The sequence below is a fragment of the Ctenopharyngodon idella genome, chromosome 13 (assembly GCF_019924925.1).
Source record: "Ctenopharyngodon idella isolate HZGC_01 chromosome 13, HZGC01, whole genome shotgun sequence".
Classification (NCBI taxonomy): Eukaryota; Metazoa; Chordata; class Actinopteri; order Cypriniformes; family Xenocyprididae; genus Ctenopharyngodon; species Ctenopharyngodon idella.
Genome location: NC_067232.1, coordinates 32,491,829 through 32,509,611, shown reverse-complemented (window position 1 = coordinate 32,509,611; position 17,783 = coordinate 32,491,829). Strand labels below are relative to the sequence as shown.

The 17,783-nt window shown below is 35.7% G+C and overlaps 5 protein-coding genes across 18 annotated transcripts in view; 2 read left to right on the top strand and 3 right to left on the bottom strand.

Moving 5' to 3' along the window:
* Positions 1 to 17,783, bottom strand: part of LOC127524567 (uncharacterized) — a 121,992-nt gene that overhangs the window by 63,799 nt on the left and 40,410 nt on the right. The gene's annotated exons all lie outside the window — the stretch shown is intronic.
* fbxo9 (F-box protein 9) overlaps positions 1 to 17,783 on the top strand; it is a 165,845-nt gene that overhangs the window by 114,366 nt on the left and 33,696 nt on the right. The gene's annotated exons all lie outside the window — the stretch shown is intronic.
* The window catches only part of LOC127524571 (uncharacterized), a 92,229-nt gene that overhangs the window by 45,719 nt on the left and 28,727 nt on the right, over positions 1 to 17,783 (bottom strand). For 3 of the 11 annotated variants that reach the window (XR_007933092.1, XR_007933090.1, XR_007933086.1), the window contains exon 4: positions 16,089 to 16,771. The exons of 3 other annotated variants lie outside the window; for them this stretch is intronic. Coding sequence is in view for 1 of the 8 variants with exons in the window: in XM_051916210.1 (XP_051772170.1) it covers positions 14,555 to 14,914; positions 16,089 to 16,697 (969 nt within the window). In the remaining 7 variants the exon portion in view is untranslated. Of the gene's footprint in view, positions 1 to 14,554; positions 14,915 to 15,098; positions 15,165 to 16,088; positions 16,772 to 17,783 lie in introns of those variants that run through there. 5 more of the 11 variants (XR_007933091.1, XR_007933089.1, XR_007933093.1 and 2 more) reach the window with 5 other exon arrangements.
* On the bottom strand, positions 663 to 9,335 carry LOC127524568 (polycystic kidney disease protein 1-like 3). Of its 3 annotated transcripts, XM_051916197.1 has the most exons (7): positions 8,979 to 9,335; positions 7,937 to 8,490; positions 7,648 to 7,804; positions 3,788 to 3,856; positions 2,821 to 3,588; positions 2,279 to 2,322; positions 663 to 1,047 (listed from the first exon to the last, which is right to left on the bottom strand). In XM_051916197.1, exons 2-7 carry the CDS (start codon positions 8,138 to 8,140, stop codon positions 973 to 975), a joined length of 1,317 nt encoding a protein of 438 aa, XP_051772157.1. In that variant the 5' UTR covers positions 8,141 to 8,490; positions 8,979 to 9,335; the 3' UTR covers positions 663 to 972. The 3 variants fall into 3 exon arrangements, with proteins under 3 accessions (XP_051772157.1, XP_051772158.1, XP_051772159.1); XM_051916198.1 differs by lacking the exon at positions 3,788 to 3,856; XM_051916199.1 differs by lacking the exon at positions 7,937 to 8,490.
* On the top strand, positions 9,477 to 10,782 carry LOC127524577 (heat shock protein 30-like). The gene has a single exon (XM_051916217.1). It carries the CDS (start codon positions 9,561 to 9,563, stop codon positions 10,125 to 10,127), a length of 567 nt encoding a protein of 188 aa, XP_051772177.1. The 5' UTR covers positions 9,477 to 9,560; the 3' UTR covers positions 10,128 to 10,782.

Here is a 17,783-nt window from a genome sequence, read left to right as displayed (position 1 = left end):
TTATATGGCTATATTACATACTGATTATCTCTTTATATATCTGTGTTTTTTAAACAGTGGCAATGGGTGAACCTGAAACAACTAATCCAACTTATATGTACAACAGAAGTTGTCACATTTATTGTTGTAGTGCTTTATACAACAGATTGATTCAAAGCAATCATCTCAGTAATAAACAGAAAAAAATTCAAATATGACATTCAAATTCTATTCAAAGCTGCTCTACTGTAGTGGAATTATTGAGATATTCGTTACATTTAAGAAAGTATTACACAGTCTGACACACCTTGCAATATTACACAAGGCCAATATGTCATTCACTGAGATAACAAGGTACATATTGTTACTATGACATAGATCAAGGTGCAAAAATGCATGCAATATAAATAATTACAATATAAAAGACCTTCTGTAATTTGAAAAAAATTACCTTTTTATCCTCATCTTCTTGCACTTCCTTAAATGCTTCCTCGGTACGGTGTATGTTCTATTTTCTAATGCAGTAAAGGATCCATGTTGATAATGCCCTAGTACATATCCTAGACAAAGTTGTGCCAAAAGTGTCTGTAGAATTATAACCTACTACAGTCCTGTAATGATTTTTGCAGCATTCCTAACAAGTAACTGAAACATGGCATGTTTACTGTATTTACCACAGCATGTTATATCAATGTTACTGCATCATTTTATTAAAAGAATCAGGATACTTTTCTTACAAATCAATCATAAAATAATTTTTTAATGAAACCCCATTTTTAATGTACAACATTAAACACTTCATTTTAGAACACAATACTTTATTGTAGGATGTATTATATGATAGATGCTTTGCTGTTTTGCAAGATTAACATAGGCATGCATCCACTGTTCAAGTACAATGTATTTGTTAAAACAAATTCATTGAAACACAATTACTACTCATATTTTGTATTTATTTCATTATATGCACTGATATGTCAAATGTGTATGAATTTAAACAGAAGCAAATAGTTCGCAAACTACTGTACAGCATCCTCGGACACCCATGTACTCCGCCACTTCTTGCCACTAAGAAAAAAAAAAGAAAGACAGTAGTTGTTATAAAAACTTGAAATCACCCTGTCAAAAGATGTGCCCAGTCTTTTTGACCATTCAATTCGCTCATAGGAAAGTTTAGTTTAACAATGGAAAAATGAGAATTTGACTCAATTTGACTCATGTCCTTCACTTCAATAGTTCAATAGTTTAGTCATAAGTATTGTTATGAAATATAATAATATAAATACACTAAACGTTGTGTCAGAATGATGGCTGGCAATAATTATATGACCAGCAACATTTCTCATGTGCCTGTTTCTTCAAATGGCATTAATAATTAACAATTAACAAAATAATTACATAATTAACAAAAATGAATGTTTTATGATCAAATGAAAGAGGTATCAGTGGCCCTATATGTGCAAATGAAACAATAAATACCAATTTACACATAATAATGCAAAAAAAAAAAAAAAAATTATATATATATATATATATATATACACACACATATACATATACACACACACACACACACACACACATACATACATAATGGGCAATATATGATAATTATAAATAATAATGCAATATTTCTTTATTAAGGTGTTATACCAAAATTTGTGTTAAATACAGCTTCCAAACTTATTATACAACTATTGAATAGTTTCCTGTTGAATGTCATCTATCAGAACATCTGCCAGTTGGCCGGTTAAGGTTACAGATGCTTATGCTAAATGGGCTCTGAAGATTTGCTCTTTTTGGATGTCTGACATATCGCCCATCTTACACACGGCTTGTACCAAATACTGCTGAAAACCACTTACACTGCATTGATATTCAAACTAGAGAAGATAAACAGAAAAAAAATTAAAAAAAGACAAATTGTAATGTTTGTTTTTTCACCAGAGCCTTCACAAATGATATTGACCCCTATGATAATGGGTGTTCAGATTATTTTGTCCAACCCCTGTAAAATTTAGGTCAAAATGACCCTGAAGTTCATGGATGAGTACAATTTTTTAGAACAGTGGTTCTCCTGGAGGCCCTCCAACACTGCACATTTTGCATGTCTCCTCAATCAAACACACCTGATTAAGGTTATCAGCTCATTAGTAGTGACTCAAAGATCTAAAATGTCAGACAAAGGACACATGCAAAACGTGCAGTGTTGGTGGGCCTCCAGGAATGTGGTTGGGAACCACTGTCTTAGAAGAACAATACGGTCAAATAAGCTACCAAATAAAATGTCTGTACTTACCAAGATGTGCAAGGCTGCCAACGAAAAAGATATTCTTTTCTTCCCTTTAAAGAACGGACAGACAAAAAAAATGTATCAAGATCTGTTACATCATTATACTTCAAGCTAAACAGCACAAGGAATAAAATAACTGATTTATGCTAGTTATTTTCATGTACTTGTCAACCTAACAATAATATAATTGGACAATTTACTGGTCAGTGAAACTGTTTAGGGATGTTGCCAGTTACCAGTGCTGTTAACTTACTGTTTCAGTAGCAAAAGTTACATGTAACATTACAATTCATTTGAAGGTTTTAAAGAGGAATAAACAGTAGTAATGAAGTGGCTTTTTTCCTTCTTTATTCTGACCAACCTCCCTATCTCTCTCCCTCACAACCTCTCCATGGTACACATCCTGGCTGCTATGTGAACATTCTGTAATGCAACAACATGCATCCATAATTACAACTGGATTAGTCTTTTTTTTCAGTGTTATGTGTTAATTTTCAAATGAACTGAATGTAGTTCAACAATAAGCATTACAAAGAAGGAAACATTACCATTATGTATTTGTCTCCCCTTTCTCTTTATTGGCTTGTAGAACACATTGGAAATATTGACTGTAAAGGTGGAGTCGTTGGGCACAGAGGTGTGGTCGTTAAATGCAGGGGTGGGGTCATTTGACAAAGAAGCAGTTCCACTGGTCTGAAAGGCGGAGTTGCTGGACACAGATGCAGGGTGATTGGCCGCAGTGGTGGAATTGATGGATGCGAAAGCGGGGTCATTGGACACAGACGGAGGGTCACTGGCTGAAAAGGTGGAGCTTTTAAACACAGAGGCGGGGTCACTGGATGCAGAGGCAGAGGTGTTGCACACAGAGGCGGGGTCACTGGACGCAGAGGTGTTGGACACAGAGGCGGGGTCACTGGACGCAGAGGTGTTGGACACAGAGGCGGGGTCACTGGACGCAGAGGCAGAGGTGTTGCGCACAGAGGCGGGATCACTGGACGCAGAGGTGTTGGACACAGAGGCGGGGTCACTGGATGCAGAGGCGGGGTCACTGGACGCAGAGGTGTTGGACACAGAGGCGGGGTCACTGGATGCAGAGGCGGGGTCACTGGACGCAGAGGTGTTGGACACAGAGGCGGGGTCACTGGATGCAGAGGCGGGGTCACTGGACGCAGAGGTGTTGGACACAGAGGCGGGGTCACTGGACGCAGAGGTGTTGGACACAGAGGCGGGGTCACTGGACGCAGAGGCAGAGGTGTTGGACACAGATGCGGGGTCACTGGACACAGAGGTGTTGGACACAGAAGTAGGGTTGTTCCCTGTAGAGGGTTAAGAAAAAAGAACAGTATTTAACTTAAAATATACACAATTACATATTCATTATAAACCATTATATATATATATATATATATATATATATATATATATATATATATATATATATATATATATATATATATATATATATATATCTCAACACATTCTGTATAATTTATAAAATACTGCTACTTAACTTACCTATACAGCCTATTTGCCTATAATGCTCTAGCTCAGGGTTCACAATCATGTTCCTGGAGATCTTCAGTACTGGTCAAAAATGGAGACATTAATATTTTAATGTTTTTGAAAAAAAAAGGCTCTTCGCTGTTCATCAAGCCTGCATTATTTTACCAAAAGTAAAGAAAAAAACTGTAATATTGTGAAATAGTATTACAATTAAAACAAAAAATAATGGTTTTCCATTTTAATATACTATACGAAACAATTTATATCTTTGATGCAAAACTGAACTTTCAGCATCATTACTCCAGTCTCAGTGTCACATGATCCTTCAGAAATCATTCTAATATGATGATTTACTATCATTGTTGGAAACAGTTGTGCTGCTTAATATTTTTTATAACTTGTGATACTTTTTCAGGATTCGTTGAAGAATAAAATGTTTAAAAAGAAAAGCATTTATTTAAAATAGAAATCTTTTGCAACAATATACTTTTTTTCTCTTTAAAAAAAAAAAAAAAAAAGGAAATAAAGAAATTAATACTTTTTTTCAGTAAGGACATGTTAAATTGATAAAGTGACAGTACAGACATATATTGTTAGAAAAGATTTCTATTTTGAATAAATAAACTTTTTATGCATCACTGAATCCTGAAGACAATATCACAGGTTCAAAAAAAAAAAAATTATATTAATCAGCACAACTGTTTCCAACATTGATAGAAAATCATCATATTAGAATGATTTCTGAAGGATCATGTGACACTCAAGACTGTAATGATGCTGAAAATACAACTTTGAAGTCACAGGAATAAATTACATTTTAAAGTGGTAACACTTTACAATAAGGTTCATTAGTTAAACATTAGTTAATTAATTAACTAACATGAAGTAACCATGAGCAATAAATTTGTAATTGTATTTACTAATCTTCGTTAATGTTAATGAAAATACAGTTGTTCATTGTTTGTTCATGTTAGTTCACAGTGCATTAACTAATGTTAACAAATTCAATTCTTGATTTTAATAATGTATTAGTAAACGTTAAAATTAACATTAACAAAGATTATCAAATGCTGTATAAGTGCAGTTCATTATTAGTTTATGTTAACTAATTAACCTTATTGTAAAGTGTTACCTTTAATGTATATTAATATGAAAAAAACATTTTAAATTGTAATAGATTTTCACAATATGACAGTTTTTTCTGTATTTTTGATAAAATAAATTCAGGCATGATGAGCATAAGAGACTTCTTTCAAAAACATTATAAATAATAATGTGTCCAAACTTTTTGAACAGTAAAGTTCAGCTCCATTTCTGATCAAACTATCACTAATTAAATATACAGACCGCACAGCAACCAAGACACATTACAATACGTGCACAAGAAAATATGTCTGAAGTTTTACATCAACCCATACACGTCTGATGACTGTGAGCTGCATTACATGCAAGACTGAAATGGTGGCTAACAAAGAAATTTCTAACATTAATTTTGATCATGGCTTGTCTTGAAAAATAAAGACAATTTGATTGATGTCATAGAAGTCACACTGCAGGATTGTGTGACACTGCTACAATTTTGTCTGAGGTAAAATCTGATCGCAATGTCCTGTCAGTGAACATGTCAAACTAACAATCAAAGACTACATATTTTAGCCTAGGATCAGAGGAATCTTTTAGTATTTCTAAAATTTGTCCGAGGTGGCCAAATTGTGAACCTGGTTTAAGATCTTCAGGAGCACTTGATAATTAAATACAGTTGTGTTAGATAAGGGTTGGGTCTGAACTCTGCAGGTAGGTAGATCTCCAGGATTGGGCACACCTGCACTAGATCCTTTGTATTTAACCAATCTTCTATCACGCTATACATCACGCTCTTAGGTCACAAATCTTTTGATAGTACATAGAATAGAACTAAAGAAGGTAGAGCGTTTTCACATTTGCTTCCTCGACTCTAGAATAGCCTTCCTGATAATGTGAATCTAGATTACACACATCATATAAATTAGCATTCACTCACTGCATCTATACAAACAATGGTATCTGATGAAGTAGTACGAAATATACCTGATCGTCTTCTGCCTGAAATGCAATGAACTGCAGCTATGTTAATTCTTTTTCATTTGTTTTCCTGATTTTAACAACAGCAACTACAGATTGTGCTAGTTCCAGTCTTTCCGAAGATTTCAGGTAACACTGACAATTGCAAAGATTTCAGATGACTCCAAATTTGGATTGTAATTCAAAACTGTCACATACATTTCTTATATTTTAGTCATTATGAGCAGAAACTGCTTACATTAAGAACAATTTCATTGAGTCAGCTTAACTGAATACATGATATTAACTAACCACATAACATGTATTATATTATAGCTAAATATTAATTCCTGCTATATGGATATTATTTTGACAAAAAAAAAAGGGTTAAAAAGATATGCTCAACCATCTAAAGAGGAGGTACTATCAAAAAACATATGTTCATCTTAATTGAAGAAAAGGTACAACACTCAAGGAAAAAAAAAAAAAAAAAAAAAAAACTTTATTCACTTCCAGGCCAGTAGTTGGTGTCACTTTGTCAAAGAAACACGTAATACACATGTGAACATGTAATACGCATTACCATGATGTCACCATTTTCACAAATTCACATTTTTGTTGTTTATGTGGTGACTGTAAAGGCATTGTTTTCAAAAACTTGCACTTAAAATCCCATTTTCAAAAGCTTGTTTTCATGCCCCAAAATGTCGTTGTCGTGTAAATGAATGGACAAAATGCAAAATGTATAAAATGTTTCCATTTTCAGTTTAAAACAGTGTCATGTAAACAGCCTCTCAGTTTAAAACAAGCAACGTTTTAGCCACTGTCAAGGCCTTCATTAGACATCAAAAACAACTTCATCACACACTGCTTTAAACATTCTTACAATCAGCAGCAGGTGTACTCTACTAACTGTGGGAGTGGCTTTTTTTACAAGATCAAAAGGGAAAAAGAGAAATTTCAATAAAACATACCATAGCCTATTACCTAAATAGGCTCTTTGGGAAACAACAAATCTAAAGTAAAAATCCCAAGTTTCCCTGGACCTATGATTCACATCAATATCTCCTCCCAGGCCTAATAAATGAACTTGTTCAATGTGAAAATAAAAGGACTCACAGATAGAATGTGAATGCTATTTGAAATATTGTGCTACAGGGTTACTAACATCCTCATGTCTTTTGACACTACAATGTTCGCATATACAAGTTCTCAGTTCTCTTGATGTTTTTCAAACATACAACAATCCCCACATGAGAAATATATTGCATACATGACATTGCATAAATTACAGGTGATGAAACTTTTTATAAATACATCTATTTTTGCCTGTTCTAGGGGTGAAAAATATTTCTGCATCCCAGACTTTCAGTAATGGTCTGTACTTAACGACTGTCCAAACTTGGTGACATGGACATCCAAAATATCTAAAGGTGATTGTGAGTAGGTGTAAAGCATTCTGTGATATAGTTGTTCTTGACAAAGGCCTTAACAATGGCTAAAATGTTACTAATTTTAAACTTTTTTTCTCTTCTAGGGCGAGTGTTGCAACTTTTCTTCAATTGACATTATTTTGACACTCATCTACGGCTGATAACAACAATCCTTCCTAATTATAATATAATAATAATAATAATTTTAGAGGAAGTTATGATTTAAATCTATAGATGAATACTAATAAAACACTAACAGTAGTTATGCCACTACATGCACTCTATAAAACATATATTTAGTGTGACATCATAACAATCTTTTGGAGACAAGGGTAAATGAGTAGATATTACAATGAGAAAAGCTTTTCAAATTGTGAATGCAAATGTACAAATAAATACCTCTTGTAACAGCCTCATAAAGCCTCTGCATAACTGGAACTGAGGGATGGCTCTGAATGTACGCACTTTTAACTAAAACTTTTGTAGAGCGGTGCTGGCCTTTCTGTGTTGTGATAAAAAGCATCGGTGAGACACCTAGTAATTCCAACTTATGGAGCTGAGAAGAGAGAACAAAATGTTTTTAAACAAGAGTATACATTAAAGTTAAAAACTCACTTTAGTGCTAACAGGCTTTTTGTTTCAATTTAAAAAAAAAAAAAAAAAAAAGTCATATTAAAATAAAACTTACAATCAAGTCAACAGAATTCATGATTTTGCAAATATTTCCATCTTTTTTTAATTTGGCTGCCCATTGGTAATTAAATTTAAGTTTTTGGTGTTCCAGACTTTTCTTCTGTTTAACTGTTATTCCACAATGTTTACATGATTTGGAGGCGCTGCCGATCTCTTTATAGCAAACAGTACACTGCCGTGTTGTGGCTCCAGGTGCCATGCTTTTGTGTGTGAGAAAATGATGTAATGTCCCTAAAAATCTATAATTAATGTAGGCCTAAGTAAAGCATTGGGTAGGAATAAAAGGTGACAGCAATAATGTGCGTGTGTGTGTGCAAGTGTGAGTTTGAGTGAGTGTGTGAGAGTAAGTGAGAGAGTGAGAGAGAGAGAGAGAGAGAGAGAGAGTGTGAGTGAGTGAGTGAGTGTCAGAGAGAGAGAGAGTGAGTGAGTGAGTGAGTGAGTGAGTGTCAGAGAGAGAGAGAGAGCTTTTGCAAGAGATGGCTCTTAAAAGAGCCGTTGGGTTAATAAGTTGTAGGAAGTCTGTATGGAGTAGTGTGGGATCTGAAGTAACTGCAAGGTAGAAAAAGAAATGCTGAATTACAATTTTTGCATATTAAATAAAAGGTATTAACAGCATGGCAACTACTGCAATAACTGTGCTTTTACTACACATATCAAGGTACAGCCACAGTTACTGCAGTAACTGTACTTATACTACCAATTACCACAGTAACTATGGTAAAAGCATAGTAGGCTAAGCATTGCCGTTATTGAGCTAAAACTTCAAAATAGTAATAGAAGTACAGTGGTGGTCACTACTTCTATAATTCCACCAATATGAACGTAATAAACTGATCGAAGCTAGCTAACGCTAACTCTAGCGTTTAATCACCCTAGCTAGCGATATATGTTCAACTTTTTGGAACAAAACATGGTAAGAGATGGCAGATAAAATCCAGCGAGCATTATGGAGCCGATCTGATTAATACATAACATATAATGGACTTATATAGAACATTATATTAGGACATTAGGACAGCATATGACAAACTACTTACCGAGATGTGGCACGTGTAACTGCTGTTTAATATCGCGATGCTTTCCAATGGAGAGTTGGGTCACGCTTATTCAACGCGAACAAGAAATCGTACGATACAGTACGATTTAACCACTTGGTTAATTCGTACGAATTAGTACGAATTCGCCGTGAGATAGGGTTGGAAGTACCATTACTTAATTTGCTGCTTCCGTTTATGTATAGCAAATGGACCATCCTGCAAAAGGAATCGCCAAAGCCAATTTTTGTAGAGCCTGAAATAAAAATTTGTGTTCCAATTTGTCAAAAGTTTTGTAATAATCTAAAAAGAAAATGACGCCATCACTGTCTATTAAATCTGAATAGTCTAACATATCTAGTATGTCCAATCCTCATCTAAAATAAGAGTGTGACAGGTGTGGCGTCATCAGTTCTCTCTTCTGCCCCCCACTGGACGAATCCGGAACTACCTGGAAAGTTCATGAACTTGCTGGTGCTGAAGATCACGCGGTATAAAGCCGAGCGACTCGCAGCACTCGAGTCAAATCTGAACGCCTCACGAGTGGACGACACCAGAGAGACTCGAGAACACAAAACCCTGAACATGTTGAGCCTGCATGGATTCCAGCCTTCCTTCAGCTCACTGATGGGAACCGAGTGGCCAGTGCGCAGTCTCTGGCCGGAGATCACAGCTCTTCACAGACACGCAGAAGTGCTGCAGGAGGCGAGGAGCAGCCTGGAGAAACTGCAGCACGAGATCTTTGAGGAGATGCAGCAGGAGGAGATCTATCCAGTCTCCTGCGCAGTGGAGAAAGACGGAAGCCGCTTTGCTTTGACGCTGGACACTCGCGACTTTTCCCCGGAGGAGCTGTCAGTCAGGCAGGTGGGCAGGAAGCTGCAGGTCTGCGGAAAGACCCAGAAGAAGCAGGAGGATCCTGGGAAAGGCTCGTACTCGTGCAGAATCCAGGAGTTCAGACGGGTGTTTGACCTGCCTGAAGGAGTGAATCCTGAGGGATTGTCCTGCTCCATGGCTGATGATGGAAAGCTCTACATACAGGCGCCAGTGAATCAGAGATCTGAAGACGCTGAGAGGAAGATTTCCACTGACTGTGAAGCTGTGAAGACAGTCGAGACACAACATGAAGCCACGACTGATCAGAAGACCGAGTAAAACCCTGATCAACTCTGATGGACTGCCTTAAATGATGTTTCGTTTTGATATAAATCCTGTATAGTTGCATAGTTTGAGTAAAATATCACATTTATATCTGTAAAGTTTGAGTAAAACTTTTTTAAACTTGTTGTATAGTAGTTTGTTTAACATAGCTATACAGTGCAATACTTTTCCTCACATTTGCTATGAAAAATATTTGTAACATTTTGCACAAGCTCCATTTGTTAACTTGAACAAGAACAAAAATGTTGAACTTCTAAAGCATTTATTAATCTTGTATGTTATATATTATGTAGGCCTGTATGTATGTAATATATTGAAATCAAAAATTTTATCTGATAATATCATTTAATGCACCTGAGCGAACGTGAGCTAACAATAAACAGTTGTATATTTATTTTTATTTTATAAAAAGATTAAACTGTATTGCTCTGTATTATTAAACACTGTTTTGTAACAAATGTTTTGCTCACTGTAATTTTAATATTAGTTATGCATTTACTTACGTTTACTAATGGGAGTTTATTGTAAAGTGTTACTGAAATATCATGTGCAGAAACCAAATGTAATGAATCAATGCTAAGAGCTTGTACTGAAACTCATCTGAAAGGAATGGAGCACATAAAAATTAAAATGAATGTATTTTTTGAAAGTTCAGTGGTTTGTGTTGTTCTCTTCTACAGCCCTTAAAGGATTAGTTCACTTTCAAATGAAAATTGTCCCAAGATTTACTCAACCTCAAGCCATCCTAGGTGTAGCTATATGACTTTCTTCTTTCTGATGAACACAATCTGAGACATATTAATTAATATCCTGACTAGTGCTGTAAATTGATTAAAATATGTGATAATTTCACAGTTAATCTCTAAATTGAAACAACATAAAGAAACAACATGAAGACAGTATATTTACCTCCATCACATCCATAACTCGGTGCTGGGTGATGAAACATGCTTTAACTTGCTATTATCCACCATATCCTCAGAGTTCAGTTCATGCACACTCACCTTAGCTGATGGGACAAGGCTCCACACTATCCCCTCAAATTCCACCAATATTCCCTTTATAGGCTACGTCATTGAGAGAATATTGGTGGAATACGAGGGGGTGGTGTGGAGCTGGCTCACGCACCTGGTCAGACGTGGTTGGTTTAGGAGTTGGTTCTGGCTCGTGTATCATGCCAGGCTCAGGCTCTTTGTCTGTGGTATATAGCATTCTTTCGCTGTATCGCAAGTGCCGGTATTTCCTTCAACAAGCATTTGTTTAAAATTAAACAAGAGAAACAAATGGTGCCAACGACCGCTCAAACACTGAAATATGATTCTTTTGGTGCATGGGCACAAAAAGTTTAACAAAAAAGCACAAAAGCCTGCACACATCTTGCTTATGAACATGTATCCAAAACACTTTGTCTTTGGACTGTGCACTTTTTTAGTACACAATGAGCAATTTGTTTTTTTATCGCCTCTGATTGAAGGACGTTTTCTCAAAGGACATGGTGTGCGGGCTTCTGTGCTTTTCTTTACTTTGTTTAAAATTAAAGCAATACTGCATGTTACAAAGATTTTATGTGGTTTTGTTGATGCCAAGAGACAAAAATCACTGTAAAGTACAGGTTTGAGTATGTTTAATATTAGATTATATATTTAAAAAAAAAAAAAATGTAATATGAATAATGAGTAATAATAAAATGTTTAGAAATTCAATGACATTCATCTGAACTAATTTTGATCTTGTTTGTCCAACAAAAGAAAACAAACAACATTATAATACATCATGACAGCACAATGCCATAAAGCAGATCTTTACACTTCTTAAAAAGATTAACATAGAGGTTACATAAGAATCATGCAGGAGTATACATAATCTATTTACACTTTTCATCACCAGCAATTTATCATACAAGAGCCCCCAATACTCACTGTACTGCAATGACACTTTTTAACTTTTTCAAGGGAAAGATAGTACTCAAGTTATACAGAAGTGAAACGCAGAAAAGTACAGAAAAATGAGAATTTTTATCTAAATATTTCAACTAAATAACATCAGTTAATGCAGATTTGGCCGGCTTGGCCAGGTGGTCCACCTCCTTATTGCTCGCCACATGAGCCAGCACTCATACAGAATGATTATTCCTAATTGGCGTAATATAATTGATCAGGGGGATTTTGTATAAAATGTCTTGCTGTTGCTGATGTAGATTAGCCACCAAAACAAATCTGAAAAAATCATTCAAACCCAAACACAAGAAAAGCTGTCAGATTTAAATGAAGTTGTAAATTAGATAATTTTAAACAACTTGTAAAAGTTTTTTTTTTTTTTTTTGTCTTTTTTTACAGTATCATATCCAAATGAACAAATGAACAATGTAAGATATTTTAACATTTGATAAGGACAGATGTTTTATACATATTCATAAATGAAAGTTAAAGGAACACTTTTTTGAAAATAGGCTCATTTTCCAACTCCCCTAGAGTTAAACAGTTGAGTTTTACCATTTTCGAATCCATTCAGCCGATCTCTGGGTCTGGCGGTACCACTTTTAGTATAGCTTAGCATAGTTCATTGAATCTGATTAGACCGTTAGCATCTCGCTCAAAAATGACCAAAGAGTTTCAATATTTTTCCTATTTAAAACTTGACTCTTCTGTAGTTAAATCATGTACTAAGACCGACGGAAAATGAAAAGTTGTGATTTTCTAGGCCGATATGGCTAGGAACTATACTCTCATTCAGGCGTAATAATCAAGGAACTTTGCTGTCGTACCATGGCTGCAGCAGGCGCAATGATATTACGCAGCGTCTCTCACAAATGTCTCCAAGGTTGCAAGGCACGCACCCTGTGCAAAAGCAGGGAGTCACAGGTGCTGCGTAATATCATTGCGGCTGCTGCAGCCATGGTACGACAGCAAAGATCCTTGATCATTACGCCGGAATGACAGTACAGTTCCTAGCCATATTGGCCTAGAAAATCGCAACTTTTAATTTTCCGTCGGTCTTAGTACATGAACTACAGAAGAGTCAAGTTTTAAATAGGAAAAATATCGAAACTCTTTGGTCATTTTTGAGCGAGATGCTAACAGTCTAATCAGATTCAATGAACTATGCTAAGCTATGCTAAAAGTGGTACCGCCAGACCCGGAGATCGGCTGAATGGATTCGAAAACGGTAAAACTCAACTGTTTAACTCTAGGGGAGTTGGAAAATGAGCCTATTTTCAAAAAAAGTGGAGTGTTCCTTTAAAGCTGCAGTCCGTAAGTTTTGCCTCTTTGTCGCCATCTCTGTTTGAAACCTGCAATTGCAGTGATTTGTGGAATTATCTTTACGTGGGTAGTGCTTCGGCACAGCTCCTCAGCGCGGATGAATCTAATGTTTTGAGGTGCAGCTGCAGCTAAATTATTATTGTTTTACTTTGTTCTCGAATTGTTAATGCTAAAAACATTAACATTGCGTGACTACGTGTATTTAGTGTGTATTATCGTTATCCATAACTGTATGGATTAAGCGAAAACATGTGCTACTGTAACCTTATTACCCAGTGAACCATTTAAATATCTTACCTGTCCAGCAAGGAAGATTAAAGTCTTTTACTTTTTTTACCACAGTTGTTGATGATGATTGTCGTTTTGAACTTTCTGGATTACAAGCCACCATCTCAAGTTTAAATACATTGCAGCTGCTGCAAGAAGAGGCTACAACTGATGCACCACCAGCAGCATCCACACATGCGACATAGCCAACTAGCCAGGACTCCTTCTTTCTGTTTACAGACATGACGTATTGATGCAAAGACAAATGTCAGCAAACTCGTATTTCCCGCAAATTCCTACCAGTATCAGATTATAAAACATTATTACAAGCTTACCGTTGTGAATCGGGTTAAAGTAAGGAGATAGTTTTGAACACTGGCTGGTTATGTACTGTACTTGCTCAATAATTGATTTTGGATCATTTTTAACCAAAAAAAGTTACGGACAGCAGCTTTAAAAACAACAGACAATCATTTAACTGAAACAAATAGAAATTAACACAATAAAAAAATCTCTCAAATAAAACAAAAATCATAAACAGGAAAAGAATCTTTGGAAGAGAACATGAATGGAACATACAAACCAGAACTCTATTATTTACATCTTTCTGCAGCTTGCAAAGGATCTTTCTCTTTTTATGGGTCGTTTATAAAAATTAAAAATAAAACAATCAGTACAAAAATAGTCCAAATAACTTGCTGCATTTCAAGTGCTCTGATGGCATATTTTGTATGAGGAAGAGAGTGAAATTTTATCTGTTATTCACTGAAAATCTTTCCGCTGATCCCCTCATGAAGTCAGGTCTCATTCAAAAAGATACATCCAAACTTTGGTCACAAGACAAACAAAAGCTGATGTCATTTGATGGCACTGACATCAGAGCAGTTTTGTATCCTATGTCTTTAAGAGACTTGCTGCCTCATCTGCGCTTTTAGTGTTGCTCATCTGAATGTTTGTTGGACTTGCCCTGTCTTTCGTGACTGTCTTTGTCTCTGCTAGGTTGCCACTTAAGAGTCTTGCTGCCTCATCTGCGCTTTTAGTGTTGCTCATCTGAATGTTTGTTGGACTTGCCCTGTCTTTCGTGACTGTCTTTGTCTCTGCTAGGTTGCCACTTAAGAGTCTTGCTGTCTCATCTGCGCTTTTAGCGTTGCTCATCGGACTTGCCACATCTTTCTTCTTTGTCTCTGCTGTTTCCCAACTCACCCAAATGATTGCTATGATGCAGAAGATAATAGCCAGAATATAACCTATAATCTTGAAAAAAGAAAGAAAGATAAAAATATTATAAACTGCTAGTCTTACAAGTTAGTCATCTTTTTTTTCTTTAACCCTCTACAGCACAGTGTTGCCCTCAGGCAACGGAAAGTTTTCTTAAGCCCTATGTTTAGTAAATTTTTCTTTAAATGATTACAACCAATTAGAAAGTTTGAGAAAGTACCAAAGAACAGTCCAGTAAGGTGTGGGAGTCACCATCAAGCACCATTTAAAGGCGGGACGTCCTGTTCTGACACATGGTCACAGGAGCACATGGTGTGAGAAGAAGGTAAGATAATTTGCTTTAGTAATCTTATTTAAAATGACATGAAATGTACATAAAAAATATGTGTGTGCGTGTGAAGGTGTAGAGAAGCCTTTTGTCAGGTTTTATGAAGTTTTTTTATTTTGCATGTTCAGAAATTCAGTTTTTCTTTTCGTTGCCTCAGAACAATGTTGTGCGATAAGGGGTACTTTTTGAGGATGTTTTGGACAATACCTCAGATTGGCCATAATGTGTTATATGAAGGGAAGATGCAGGCTTCCTGTGTGCGCAGGAACACCCAAAGTGATGTGAAAAAACTGTAACATACACCTCTATTTCACAGCAGAGAAGAACTGCTTTGTTTTGTACGGAGTGAAATCTTATTACATGAAGTACATTATATGGCATGACACACTACATGATACAGACCTATGCATTTATCAAATTCAGTGAAAAAATTTTTTTATCAATAAAATGTTCCCAAATGAACCAAAAAATGATGTGGAAATTTTTTTTTCATGTGCCATCAACATGTGTGCAGTAGAGAGTTAAGTCTGTTCATAAGTTTTTTAAATGAGTTACATAAAAATGTAGATTGGTCTAATCTGATACCGAAAAGTAAGACTGATTAGTTGGTCAAACTAGTTCTTAAGACTTAAATTAAAGTTGCACTGATAAAAGTGTGATGATTTTTTTAGATACTTTAGAAACTTTGCTCATTGTCTAGAAATGGATGATTATCTTCATGGAAATGCAATAAAAACATTCTAAACATTAAACATACTCCATTTGTTTGTAGCTTTCTTTAAGAAATTCAGAAAAAAGTATGTAGAGCAATAAAAATAGGATAATGCAGTCTTAACTTTTCACATATAAAGGACAATTGGATAAAAATCCTGTGATGCTTACCTTTGATGTAAATATCAACTCCCGTGTTTTTTCGTAATATTCAGTCTCATATTCTTCTGGGCTTAATTCAGTGGGTTTGCACCAATTCAAACAATTTGGATGCAGTTCTTTATCACAGGCATAGCGTCCAGTCCAGTTTGTTAATCCACATGCAAAATAATCACCATCAATGAAACATATACAGATCCACACAATACCTGGAATACAACAAACTACAACAGCTTTTTCTAGAGATGTTTCACTGTTGTCCTGTCCTTGAGATGTTTCTTTGGTGTCTTTTCCTTGAGATGTTTCACTGTTGTCCTGTCCTTGAGATGTTTCTTTGGTGTCTTTTCCTTGAGATGTTTCAGTGTTGTTTTGTTTTTTACATCTACATTTATATTGACAAGGCCTTAACAATACGAACATTATAACGAAAGCAAAGAGAGCTGGAACAATGAAGATGAAAGCTGATATAGCTTTGTTCCGGTCAGCTTTGCATGGGCATGAAAATTTTACATCCACAATTGCCTGCAAACCCACTAACAAAAAGCTAATTGGGAATGAGGTCACAATACTCATTTTGGTCAGCTGTCTGCCAAACATATTTAAAAGCGGAAAAGAAGGCATCTTCTGAGGTCTGTACTGCACGGTATGTTAATCTGATGACCTTTTTGGTTTCTCCGGTTTGGAATGTATTTGGTCTGGTCCACAAGATTCACAAAAAAGAGAAAGAGTTAATAAAATATTGGTCAGATCCCTGTAATGAATCTTCAAATATCAGCCAACTTAGGAGGGGACAAGTTCAGTATTTTTTTTTTTTTTTTTTTTTCCCGCCTGAAGTCTGAGTCAAGTCCTAAGCTGGAGTCCAAGTCAAGTCTGAAGTTTGTAACCCTGGAGTCTGAGTTAAGTGTCAAGTCTTTTGTCACGAGTCAAGTCTCAAGTCAGTAAACATCAGTGGCAGCTCATCATGAGAGGCAAGAGAGGCACAGTCTACACAAAATTTTAAAGTGGAAAATGGGAGGAGGACGATTAATATTAAAAAAAAAATCCTAGTTTTTGATTTCATTTTATGCCTAAGAATTTACATTTCTTGTCTGTAATTTCACTATTGTAACATCATGAAATATTACTGAGTCTAAACCACTGCTGCTCTTCTCCGAATGTGCCAAATTTGCCATTTGGAAAACAGGAAAGACTTTGCCTTTTTTGGTTAAAAGTACTTAGTACTTTCTGCTGTTCAGTGTTGAGAAAAAAGGAGGGCTATCTTCCCTTGATATAACAACCGATCATCACAGAGACTTATGTGATATTAGTTTGAACTGCTGTTTTGCAAGTTTGAAGAGTAGAGATATTGTAGAGATACTATTAGATCACCAACAAATTTACCAAGATACCACTCTACAAATTAAAAATGAAGGAGGACACCATACTTAAAGCTAGGGTATCACATCCTGATACCAATCAATAAAAGAAGTGGTCTAAATATGAAAAAATATTCATATAGTTTAGGACCAGAAAAAGTATGTTCAATCCAAATGCAATGATACAATGTCCTACCTGCTTGTCAACATGTATTTTCATACACTGCGCACCCTGCGGTGCAGATATCATCAAGTTCCATTATGCAGAGTTTTACCAAAGTCCCTTTAAGATAAGTCATTTCAGTCGGCGGCCATATTTGAAATGCCCAAGTGCAGTTCCTATCTTTTTGAA